Source organism: Eutrigla gurnardus (assembly GCF_963514095.1).
Source record: "Eutrigla gurnardus genome assembly, chromosome: 19".
In the NCBI taxonomy this organism is placed as follows: Eukaryota; Metazoa; Chordata; class Actinopteri; order Perciformes; family Triglidae; genus Eutrigla; species Eutrigla gurnardus.
Window position 1 is genome coordinate 12,987,027 of NC_139930.1, and position 12,240 is coordinate 12,999,266.

At 41.5% G+C, this 12,240-nt stretch overlaps 3 protein-coding genes across 3 annotated transcripts; 2 read left to right on the forward strand and 1 right to left on the reverse strand.

Moving 5' to 3' along the window:
* The first annotated feature begins 59 nt into the window (after nt 1-59).
* rhof (ras homolog family member F) lies at nt 60-3,667 on the forward strand. The gene is made up of 5 exons (XM_084036063.1): nt 60-497; nt 704-791; nt 1,838-1,947; nt 2,206-2,340; nt 2,544-3,667. The coding sequence occupies exons 1-5, from the start codon at nt 357-359 to the stop codon at nt 2,706-2,708; spliced, it is 639 nt and encodes a 212-aa protein (XP_083892189.1). The 5' UTR covers nt 60-356; the 3' UTR covers nt 2,709-3,667.
* Nucleotides 3,668-4,818: 1,151 nt separating this feature from the next.
* tmem120b (transmembrane protein 120B) lies at nt 4,819-9,882 on the reverse strand. The gene is made up of 12 exons (XM_084036057.1): nt 9,745-9,882; nt 8,346-8,464; nt 8,130-8,246; nt 7,983-8,042; nt 7,785-7,880; nt 7,609-7,698; nt 7,366-7,431; nt 7,192-7,253; nt 5,951-6,043; nt 5,637-5,701; nt 5,414-5,482; nt 4,819-5,228 (listed from the first exon to the last, which is right to left on the reverse strand). The coding sequence occupies exons 1-12, from the start codon at nt 9,850-9,852 to the stop codon at nt 5,112-5,114; spliced, it is 1,062 nt and encodes a 353-aa protein (XP_083892183.1). The 5' UTR covers nt 9,853-9,882; the 3' UTR covers nt 4,819-5,111.
* Nucleotides 9,883-10,891: 1,009 nt separating this feature from the next.
* morn3 (MORN repeat containing 3) lies at nt 10,892-12,087 on the forward strand (the record flags this gene model as incomplete). The annotated part of the gene is made up of 5 exons (XM_084034550.1): nt 10,892-11,038; nt 11,169-11,326; nt 11,415-11,574; nt 11,665-11,849; nt 11,980-12,087. Exons 1-5 carry the CDS (start codon nt 10,894-10,896, stop codon nt 12,085-12,087), a joined length of 756 nt encoding a protein of 251 aa, XP_083890676.1. The 5' UTR covers nt 10,892-10,893.
* Between the last annotated feature and the right edge of the window lie 153 nt (nt 12,088-12,240).

Here is a 12,240-nt window from a genome sequence, read left to right on the forward strand (position 1 = left end):
AAATGAAACGCACGCACCTTCTATAGAGGAAGTAGGAGCAGCCCGACTCGACTGCTCTCACATGTGCAACTGACTATTCCCAGAGATGCTTTCAGCGAGCATGCTGATACGATGACAGCAGAAGGGTGTAGGGGGGTCAATTGGAAACCGCATCAGTGTGACAGGAACAGGAAGTGGCGATCAGAGTGAGTGAACCATGAGACCTTCTCTGTTCCTCCCTCACAACACCGCCGGTACATCACCTCGGTCTTCACCAATCTACAGTCATCAGGCTTGGCCATGTATTTAACTTAAATCTGGAGGGAGCATCGTCAGCCCCGTCCTGTCTGGCACCTGTCTGACTGTCTGGAGCTGAAATGACCCAAAACGGTGCCAGCAGTGGGACTGCTAAGGGTGCCGCGAAAAAGGGAGAAGAACTTAAAATCGTGATAGTGGGAGATGGAGGCTGCGGAAAAACATCACTTCTGATGGTTTATGCTCAAGGGGATTTTCCAGAGGTAAGAAGAGCTCACGCAATGAACCTCATCTCTTCATAGTGTATATTCATTTATATGACAGCCTTATTGAAACTCTTATAGTATTGAAATTTTAATTTAGTAAAATAAATGAAAAAGAGAGATGCATTTCCTGTTATTATAAACTTGGCAATGGGCAGAAGCCTATAATTGTATCATAAAATCTTTCTTTTGTGTGTCAAAAACAGAAATATGCACCATCAGTGTTCGAAAAATACATCACCTCTGTCACTGTTGGAGGAAAAGAGATAAAGCTCAACCTGTATGACACAGCTGGTAAGATTCTTTATGAAAAATCACCTCCACCTTGAACAACCTTGATTTGTACGACATTTCACAGTATGTGGATGAGACCACGCCATGGAATACAGTATAGCACCGTTGCCTAGATAAACAGCACATAACTGTATACTGCCTCAGATTTCCAGGGGGGAAAAACATTTTACAGTTTTATATATTTTATTTTATATATTTGAGTTCAGACATCCTCCCACCGTGTTATCTTGATGTTGTGAAAATGACCCACACGAGGAAGTGCTGAGGTCAGAACATCATCACCATCTTTCAGGAACTGACTGACAGCTGCTATGGAATCAGATACTTTTGTTTCATCATCTCGCGAATACAAAACAACCCAACTAAAATCCCCTTATTTCTCCTGGTTTAATGTTGCGCTGAATATGAACCTCAGAATAAAAAAAAAATATCTATAAAAAGTAATAAATAGCTGAGTTATTGTATCTTTATTTGAGTCATCTACCAATAATCGGACTAATATTTATTGTACTATTTATTATTGGTAATAGTTTCCAATATACCGAAATCCCTTCAACGCAAAGAAGGTGTACGTTAGTCATGTTCTCAGTCAAGTCATAGGCCTCTGGTCTAATATAATGTAATTTTTATTCAGAAATGTTATTTGAGTGACCTTCTAAAATTGGGTTTTATATGGGTATTAATAATGGTATTCGAAAACAATACAATGTTGTCAATGTGATCCCTAAATTGAGGTATTGATTTGGCACCAGTATCAATTTGAATAATACCCAGCTTTTCTCCAAACTGCATAAAACATGAAGATCCTACGTGAACGCAACAGTTTTTTAAAGTCATTTCATGACAGACCGTGCCGGCAGCTTATCTTTGGTGTGACTGCAGCAGGGTGCCTTACATCAGCGTAAAAGGAAGCTGAAGCCAGGATGTGGTTTATACAACTACCCTATAACCCTCACGACACACGTCGTATCTTTGCGTTCAGGCTGCAGTCCACTTTGTGCACACATGCATCAACCAGTGTGTATTGTTTGCATTCTTTCCTTTAGGACAGGATGACTATGACAGATTGCGTCCGCTTTCATACCAAGAAGCCGATCTGATCTTAGTCTGCTTCGACGTCACCAGCCCCACCAGCTATGAGAATGTCATGATAAAGGTAATCATTCCCATGGTGCATCAGCGAGATGCAGTTTCAGGTTTGCTGTGCAGCTTGTAAATGATTGCTAGAGGTCGGTGGCTACATTCTTTTAGCTATGATTAACTCTGCATGTGAACATTGACCCCCCTCTGTGCCTCAATGTTGTGCTGGGACTTAATCTTTTTGTAATGCTGTCAAAGTGTGATGTTTAAAAAAAAAAAAAGAACACACCCAATGTCTCAGATCCTCATCAGAAGTGTCTTTATGTGTTCCCAGTGGCACCCAGAGGTGAAGCACTTCTGCCGAGAAACTCCGGTCATCCTGATTGGCTGCAAGACGGACCTCAGGAAGGATAAAGAGTGTGCCAGGAAGCTGAAGGCCATGAACCAGGCTCCCATCACGTACATACAGGTAAGGCAAGAAGGAGCATGCAGACAGAGTGGGAGGGCTCATCATCTAGAAAAACAGGTCCTTTTAAGTGAGGATATTAATATGCAAGAGGAAGCGTCCTAACCAAAACCTACAACCACGTTGCAGTTTCAGTGCAATCAAAGCACCGTTTCCAAAATGTGCAAGTATCACGTCTCACAGTCTAATTCTCGTTGTCGATGCAGGGCGAGGAGACCCGGCAGCTGATGAACGCGGAGCTCTACCTGGAGTGTTCGGCGAAGTATCAGGAGAACGTGGAGGACATTTTCAGGGAGGCCACCAAAAGAACTTTGGCCTTCAATCGGAAACAAAGGAACTGCAAGAGGAGGAAGAAATGTGTTCTTTTGTGAAGTCAAAAGTGTCTGGACCTCCAGAGACCAAAGATGCTTTGCGTCCTAGTGTGGAAACGGGTGATGAGCACTGGTCCAGAGAGCACGTACCAGCAGCCCTTACAAGAACATGACTAATGGCGTACAAGAAAAGACCATTTTCTTACAACTTGAAATTACTTCTGTCCATTTTTAACTTTTGTACGACACTTTTTTTAAATTTTTTACTATTGTTCTGATAGAAAACCTGTTTATTGAAATGTTTATCTATTGGAGGCATTTGAGCAGTTTGTTCTTGTGTTGTTGCCTTTGATTTTTTTTTTTCATGTCCATTCAAAATATCTGAATCTGGTATAAAAGCTGCTGGTAGGTATTACATTTCCAGACAGAATAGTTAAATATATCACGGTACTGTAACTTTAACAGTCTCTATCAATGTCCAACAGGGTTAGTTCATTCCAATAAAACAAAAACACTGAGCTAGTTTGTTTTCGGAGCTGTGTCAACATGAAGCGGGGCTCTTAGCTTTACCGACAGCGCCCACTACTGTTGGAAAAACGGAATGTGTGCAAGGGCTGCACAATTAAGGTATTTTCACAATTCCCACAGTAAACTGCAGCAACACTGAACAAAAAAAAAAAAAATAGGTAGTTACTTCCCATCCTATTGCACAAGAAACACAGAAATAGCAACAACTTTTAATTTGGTGTTTAATTATTAATATATATTTTTTTACAACAATGTACACGGATTGAGAACTTGTCAACCGTCTCTCGTCACTGATCGTACTCAGGCACCAGATACAGTCCAGAAATGAATGATGAAAACATCGTTTAACATCAGCTACATCAGAAAAATGAGGAAATCAAGTTGTTTTGTGCGTCCTGGCAGCTCTCGCGTTGAATGTAACATTTTGGTTTGTAACAACACGTTTCAAATTTCCCTCAAGAAAAGTGGTAATAAACTATTGTTATTCAGCATGATGGCTTCCTGGCAGTGACATTTAAAAAAAAAAAAAAAAAAGGCTACTGTCTTTGGACTTTTCAAAGTAAAATGAATTTTTGTTTTTTGCTGTGACACACTGAAGGGAGAATAAGGCATTAGAGACCCAACATTGCTGAAATAAAATCCCAAACAAGCATGATGTTGGAACCAGACAGCACTATAATGAACTAGAGCAAAAGCTCCACGTTTGGCCGTAAGTCATACGAATATTTAATTAAGTACGTCAATCCGAATTAGAAAACAATCCAGCCCATTTTTTAATCACCAGTCTGTGTCTTCATCTTAAAGTACCAGCGCCAAATAGCAGCATTTGATCGTAATGCATTTCCGCAGCATCACAACAACAAGATGGGAACGACAAGCATGTTCTTTGTTTCAGCACAGGAAGGATACGTCTCTGTGTGCGGCCTTGTGATAAAATGTTAATAAGCTTGAAGGAAGAGTTAGTCCATTAGTGAAACAGATACACATTTTGTTAGCATTATGTTAAAGAGAACATAAAGTGTCACTGCTAAGGAGGAGTTCACATGAAATCCCAACATTATTCCTCACTGGGAACAATTCTACGACTATGTGACTTAGCCAGATAAACCAGTTCAGCGCTAGAGGGTAAGAGAACGCTTGTAACCGCTGCCTGAAGAAACAGAAGTGTATTCCCTTGTAGTTCTTACTCTTTTGAGGGGGAGAAAAAAAAACTACAACAACGACACCAATTGAAGGGCAGTCTAGTATCAAGTTCACTTTGTTTTGAGGTTGTCGATGCACAACTCTGGTTAGCAGTGAAACAGCGAGTTCAGGACTACACATAAAAAGACACACACACACACACACACACACACACACACACACACACACACACACACACACACACACACACACACACACACACACACACACACACACACACACACACACACACACACACACACACACACACACACACACACACACACACACACACACACACACACACACACACACACACACACACACACACACACACACACACACACACACACACACACACACACACACACACACACACACACACACACACACACACACACACACACACACACACACACACACACACACACACACACACACACACACACACACACACACACACACACACACACACACACACACACACACACACACACACACACACACACACACACACACACACACACACACACACACACACTAAAGTGACGAACTGTTCGTCTACCAGGTTAACACCGACTGTGCGGTGACGCCGAGCCATCGGGAAGCCGCTGTCGCCGCCATCGAAGCCCGAGAGAACGGTGGTTTCAGCTTCGTCTCCTGGCCTGATCGTACTGGGGTCAGTCTATTAAGCAGTTGTGCGCGTTGCTTCAAAATTACTGGCCGTTTGTAAGAATGTGAAGAGTTTTTGTCTCAGTCATTTTTTTGGACTTTCCCCTGGTTTTTCTGGATCTTCTGGTGGACGACTTTTAACGTGGTGAGAAAATTCCCCAGGAATAGGACGAGAAATGTCAGCGCCATCATGAATACCTGCAAGAAAACAGAAGCTTGTGTCAAGTCATGATGCACGTTTCTTATGGATTTTGAAATGTTGAAGGGACATGCTGGGACAAGTAACTGTGGATAACATTCTTTTAAACACCACATCTGGTTTCATCACAGGTGATTTAAATAAAGAAGGCAGGCAAAATGTCCCTGCACATCTTTTGACTTACCTGCCACTCCTTACAGTCCTCATGTCCTCCCAAGCGAAACAGGGTCACCGAATTGTACAGCTGCCAAAACTGTGGAGGGAGGGGAGACATAATCTAACAATGAATGCTGGTGTAAAAAGCATTGTAAACTGCAATGTCTTCCTGGTTCTAAGATATCAGGAATGAGGCGATAAAGCTGTAGTTCGACCGTAAACAAAAGTAGGGGAAAGACGTTTTGACTTACATGGCCAAAAAAGAGGAATGGCAAAAGAAAAGTGAGGCCTCTCCACATCCAAGACTGAAATCCCTCTGCGGAGACACAAAACTGGAACAGTGACACACAGGACGACATAAGCGGTTGCTGTGTTGGTACCTAGTTGTCGATTAGACTTGGTCTGAGAAGCAAACTCACGGTGGTAATCAAATTAGCTCAACATCTGCTTGGCAGCACACTGGTGCCAACACCCGTCTCCGTCTCTCACCTTTACCCCATTTCTTTCCAGACATGGAGTTGCAGCTGGCCCAAGAGTTCAAATGATTGAACGGACTACCACTTACCCACTGTGAGGTCCAGCTGATTTCTCTCCCCCAAAGCCCGCAGCCTGTATAAGCAGCCACTCTGGTAGTAATATTGCAGGAACTGAACAAAGCCTGGGGGACAAACGGGATGCAGAAATGACAGGTCAATAAGGTCGCCATGATCTAACGCGCATTTCAGTACCGGAAAGAAAAACTCATTTTCATTATTCACAACAAAGCAGGCTGTAATGTGACGTTTTGCACACTGAAATGGGATCATAATGTCATTATCACAGTGTTTCAGATTAAGCTGAAGCCTATTTTTATTTATTTTTTTGTAAATGAGCATGCCTGTTAAAACATTTGATTTATCTACAGTAACCTCAACAGGAAAGCCCCATCACATTACTCATCACATCATGATTCTACGTGTGATATACGAGACAATGACTGAAAGGATTTCACTAATGTATTCCGGTGAGAAGAACTGTAGCTTATTATCAATGCAACTAATTACAGCAGTCTAGCGGTGAAGTATCTCCAGTCTAACATCTCTCAGACGTGATTCATGCGGAAATTCAGCTTCAGCCACCCTTCATGTCTATATTTCTATATAAGGTCTTCATACATCAAGGTCCTAATGTCTAACAACCATTTAGTGTCCGCTGTTAGTTTGAGGACTGTTGTGTTCACTTCCTCTAAACAGGTTCAGACTATATTTATTCAAACCGAGATATCCAGCGAGTCATGTTGGGTTCACCGATATAGACATGACAACATTTCACTATTGTGCAGCTTCTTCTTCTAATGTTTACACTGTAAACGGAATATGTTTGATTGTACACCATTGTCTGACATTTTATAGACAAACTTTTTCTCAATCAACCAAGAAAAAAATGTATCATTAATGGAAATAATGATGAGTTGCAGGCTTACATTCAGGTAATTTGGCTAAATAGCAAATATGGTATGTATTAGAATAAAAAGATGATTCTCCTTTATCTGCAACCAATGATGTAATCCTGACTCGAATGTCCCAAAGTGCGTCTACACTTGACCACAGCCCCCAACAAAAAGAGGGACTACAGGTTCCCCATTTTAACTAGCGAACATCACACTAAAAGGAAGAGGTTACAGTTGACATTGAGGTTGAAGCACCTCGTGTTTGTACTTCCTAGAATCTAACCAAAATGTTTCTGGCTACTTACAAAACGCACACACCATACTGTACACAGCAATGTAACAAACACATTTTGTTCCAAGTCAAGTAAAAATCTTACTCTGATAGATGGAGAAGGCGAGGAACTGGCTTCTGAACATCTGGTACATGGTCCCCTCTGGCCTGTGAAACGACAACAAGGTAAAAAACATGTCTTGTGTATGTGTAAAGAAGTTCAAATATGAAGGCTGAAACCATGTGACGCTCAGAAATCAGAGAAGAAGAAAAAACTCACCAGGTGAGCATCACACCTGACAGGAAGGTCGAAACATAATGGTGAGACACCCACCAACCTTTGATCCTGAAAAGCATGAGAAGAGCCAACTGTGATTCAAAACACTACCCTATCATAGAGAAATGATGAATCCTATTTTCAATTATATGGGAGGGGAGGAGGGGGACAATTGCTCTAGTGTTTTAACTTTACAGTTTCAATAGACTGCAGTGTGAATCCAGAGGGATTGCCATCACAACCCACCTGGAGCCATTGCTCATGAGAATGCTCTCTCTTATGGTCAATGTGCAGAAGTACCACACCAGCAAAAAGTTGAAGATTTCATCAGTAACTCTAAAGAAAATAAGAGAGAATTACAGTCTTTAGATTGTCATAGGTCAACGATAATAATGGTTGAGGGGTGAAAAAACGTCTCTCACCGACAGTTGAGAAAGAAGAGGCAGGTTATTGCTCCAAACATCAGGATTATTGTCATATAAAGCTTGAACTTCTCGTACTCGTCTTTGTAGGCAAATCTATGTGAATAAATTGAGGTCAAAAAGAACATGAATCATACACAAATCCAGAATGTAAAACATACGTTTCACAGTGCCCTGAAGCCTGAATACTTCACATACTTTGCCTGGTTGCTGAGAAGCGTTACGTTCACGTTGCCCAGGACCAAATTCAGGTAGAGCCTGAAATCATACACGCAACCCCCTCATAAACAAAGAAATACAAATTATACTCACTGACTGTTATGTTCGAAATGCAACAGTACTGACCCGTTTCTCTTTGGCAAATATGCTTCCATATCAAAGAACACATTTTCTTTATCTTTGATTTGTGTTTTGATGTCCGTTATTAGTTTCAATTCTTTCTCATCACATGTTTGTGAACACCTGTGGAGAAAAGACAAAATGTCTTTAAAAGTGTCCCCCTAAACAGACCGATGAGCCCCAAATGAATGATAAACAAGTGCCTGATCGGAGAAAACTTACTTGGTCATGCTGCGCCTCAAGTCTTTTAGGATTCTTCTGTGTTTACTGATGGCACTGCTGCATGTTGTCTGAAGATTGGTGAGCTCTTCAAGTTTTTGTCTGTATATTTTGTGAGTTTCCTAGTTTAAAAAAAAAACAAAGTCAGAAAAAAGGTTAATGAGACCAAGTGTGAGGAAATGATCCTATGGGCCGAGGTTAGGTACTCTTGCCCGTACGTGATCTACAGGATCATGTAGTGTGGAACCGCCAAGAATCCAACAACGAAAAAAGGTCAATCTTTGTTAGAAGACTTCCGCAATCATGGTTTCATTGTATCGTGGAAATGGGAGAAGTGGATCCAACACAGGTGGATTGTCATGGAAATGTGATCTGGAGGTGCTGCTCAAACTGCAAACCCCCAAACAGTGAGAAAAAAACGAAACAAAAAAACTCACTAGAACAAAATACTAGGAAATGTAATAAAATATCCTGACCTTTCAGAGGGGAAAGCAAACTGACAGCCAATCACACCAGAAATTGTGTATACTATCGGAGGTACCACAGGCCAATCGACAGTGCATAAATCACCGAGTCTTAGACCCAAGGTTTAGGACTGGACACACAGATAGTACACACATAAAATCTAGAAGAATGCAATCTGCCAATGATTGGGAGACTGTTTCAGTGGAGGCAGTTAGTCACCAGCACAAGGAAGCTTCGTTCAGTCGAATCTCCGAAGAGTTGACAGTCACCTTCATCATCTTTCCCCACGGAGAAGCTCCAGATTTATAATTTTGATGGCACCACAGGCCCACGGCTCAGTCGTCTGACGAGTGAAGGGGGGGGGGGGGTGGCCGCGCCACGACACACGGACCACACGATGCTGTGTAACCTCAAAGTGAGCTGTCTTTGCCGTCATCGACGTCTCTTATTGTTGTTTCAAGTTAACGTTAGCTAGCGAGCGCGACCTAGTGTGGTTAACGATGATGCGTTCACTGACCACGACGTGATGTAGCCGAGCAACAGCGGGAAGTTGCCTTTAACCACGTCTGTGTAACTTTGGCAGCGAACACTTAACGTCAATCCATCGCACAATACTACGCTCTGTGGTTTTGCTAAGTTACTGTCGCGTTAGCTGCTCGTCATTAGCCGCCTGACACACTAGCAGACAGACAAGAAAGCTGCTGCCAGCGTTAGCGGCAAAGTCAAAGATGGAAACAGTGAAACCTATCCCATCCCTTAGATATTGACACCAACAGGAAATCATTGGCTTAATGCCGAGCTGATAATGAATGGAGAATATGAAAGAGCCATCCAAACTAACGTAGCCACTAGGATATCGGCTGTCAGAGCAACCCAAGGCATGCTACAGCCAGCGGTCTACCTTCCGTGATGTACCCGTTTGAGTGCTCTCTGTCACCTGTAATTGTTGATATTCCTCGTCAATTTCCTCCCACTCCGTCTGAAACTTCGGTTTGGACATTGTGATATCGTTACAGTAGCTGATGTCGGCTTCAGAAGCTTTCATCGCCTCCTCAAACAGACCGATCGACGGGCCACTCATAACCGCTTTTAAGTGGGCGGCATGGCGCATGCGCACCTCGTAACCACTCTGCCTCTGATTGGCTAATACACCGGCACTGGGATTGGTTCGGCATGAGCTGTGGGTTGGGAAAAGAGTATCGGGTGAGCCAATCAGAGCCAGTGTAGGGCGGATCGGAGGAAGTAGGGCTCGTTATACCTTGCCATAATACAATAACAATAAACAAACAAAAAAAATATCGTTATATATAACCGTTGTGGTTGAAAATATAGACGCCAAACATAATCAAAGAAACAAAAACAAATACATAAAAATGCCATAGACATCAGTTGGGGTAGCCAGACTCATTTAACTCTTTTAAACTCTTTTCAATTGCATCAACTGTTGCTAGGATACAGCGAATGCTCAGATCTCTCTCTGTTGTGGGCACCGACTACGAAACGTGTTTTAATAGTTACTTGACCTGCGTTACAGGCGGATATAGTTGAAGTAAGTCGTCCATTTGGACACGCCACTTAAGAACTTTGTTTTGAATGATTTTGTCGGTGTTAGGTTTAGTTACAGTCAGCTAAGCTAGCCATTTAGCTAGCTCTTAATGATCTCGTAGCTAACGTGCTAATTTTAACAAATGTTAATTTATCCTAAATGTAGGTTAATTTGCTTGCTTTTATTTATTTTTTTACACGTTTTTATTAGTACCGTCTTTATTAAATACATAAATAGACATGCTCAAATGATATACATATGTCTATGTCTAAGTTATGCTATAATAATAATAATGCATTAATAGCTTAGGCTTTATGAAGTTTTTGTCAAAATAATGTGTAGAAAACTTTTCTTATATGTGGACACATTCCTTCCCCCCTTTTAGAGTGTCTATAATTTGGATCTCCTGCATTTAAAGAAGGGCAATGTAGCTCTTTTCTCTTTTTGCAATGGTAATAGGGGGAGAAAAATAAGCCAACCTGTACAGCTTCATGGATGTAGCATTATTTTGTGTTGCAGGGTTTTCATCAGGCCCCAGCCATGCCGTATATTAAAACATCTCAGACAAATCAGCCATTGTCACAATTGTTGGAAATTAAGTCACAGAAATGTGGACTACGGGGCACAGTTTTCTCAGTCAATGGAGATGAATACACTGGAGAGTGGCAGGACGACAAGAAGCATGGTAAGATGCTTTTTCATGTGAGCTTCCACTAAATGCAGAGCAATTTGTTAACACCTATTTATGAAGCATCCAGCAGGACATACTTTGGCCACACTATTGCTAAAATGGTTGCTTATTGTTTTTTTTCAAGGGAAGGGAACTCAGGTCTTCAAGAAGTCTGGTGCCATTTTTAGTGGAGAGTGGAAATTTGGAAAACGTGATGGATATGGTACCCTCAGTGTGCTGCTCCCAGAAACCAAGGAGTATGCAAGGAAGTACTGTGGTGGATGGAAAAATGAAAAGAAGCATGTATGTATTTGATATGCTGTGACACATGCACACTGAAACGAATGCATTTACACTTTGATATATTTTGCATAATATTCTCATATCTTAGGGGTACGGGAAGTACTTCTACAGTAAATCAGTCATTTATGAGGGGGAGTGGAGTGAGGGCCAACGAAGTGGCTGGGGAAGGATGTACTATGAAAGTGGAGATATCTATGATGGAGAGTGGATGAAGGATAAGAATCATGGACAGGGCATCATGCAATTTGGTAAAAGCACTTAACTTTCCATACATCAAAAACAATCTAAAATAGATTTGTGCATATATTTTAAATGTGTCTTTCCACCTTTTGTCTAAGCTAATGGAAATTGGTATGAAGGTAACTGGCGAGATGGCATGAAGAACGGCAATGGGAAGTTCTACTATTGTGACAAAGGCCAGCTTTATGAAGGCTTTTGGGTGGATGGAGTTGCAAAATTTGGGACTCTCTCTGATTTTGGGAGAAATGAAGCACCGACACCGACAAAGTATCCAATTCCACAGGTACATCTTGAAGTGTTAATCAGCGGTCTGTCACCACTAATGTGCCAAATATCAATATAATCATTGATCTGACAAAGCTCTCTTCCAATGCATTATTGTGGATTAAAATCTATACTTTTTGTTTTTCAAGATACATCTCTCGGATATGGATTTGGTTTTAAAGGAGGCCCAGTCAGCCTACCTTGAGAAGATAAACAGCAAGTTCCCACTCCACGACACACTCCCAGACAAACAATAAAAAAAGAAAATAAATGTAATTTAGCACGCTCAGTTTTTTCCAATATATTTACACCCAAAACGTATGTTCTTGTCTGTGCAGCAAACCATAAATCTATCTATTGATATTTCAAATCAGTTAATTCAACATCCAGTTTACTACCAACAGATAACT

What these genes read in the sequence shown, in the direction of transcription:
- rhof (XM_084036063.1), top strand. Translation starts at nt 357, where the DNA reads ATGACCCAAAACGGTGCCAGCAGTGGGACTGCTAAGGGTGCCGCGAAA. An exon ending in ATGAGAATGTCATGATAAAG is followed by an intron (nt 1,948 to 2,205) that starts GTAATCATTCCC and finishes ATGTGTTCCCAG; the next exon opens with TGGCACCCAGAGGTGAAGCA. An exon ending in CTCCCATCACGTACATACAG is followed by an intron (nt 2,341 to 2,543) that starts GTAAGGCAAGAA and finishes TTGTCGATGCAG; the next exon opens with GGCGAGGAGACCCGGCAGCT.
- tmem120b (XM_084036057.1), bottom strand. Translation starts at nt 9,852, where the DNA reads ATGAAAGCTTCTGAAGCCGACATCAGCTACTGTAACGATATCACAATG. An exon ending in CTCTTCTTTCTCAACTGTCG is followed by an intron (nt 7,699 to 7,784) that starts GTGAGAGACGTT and finishes TATTTTCTTTAG; the next exon opens with AGTTACTGATGAAATCTTCA. An exon ending in CATTCCTCTTTTTTGGCCAT is followed by an intron (nt 5,483 to 5,636) that starts GTAAGTCAAAAC and finishes CTCCCTCCACAG; the next exon opens with TTTTGGCAGCTGTACAATTC.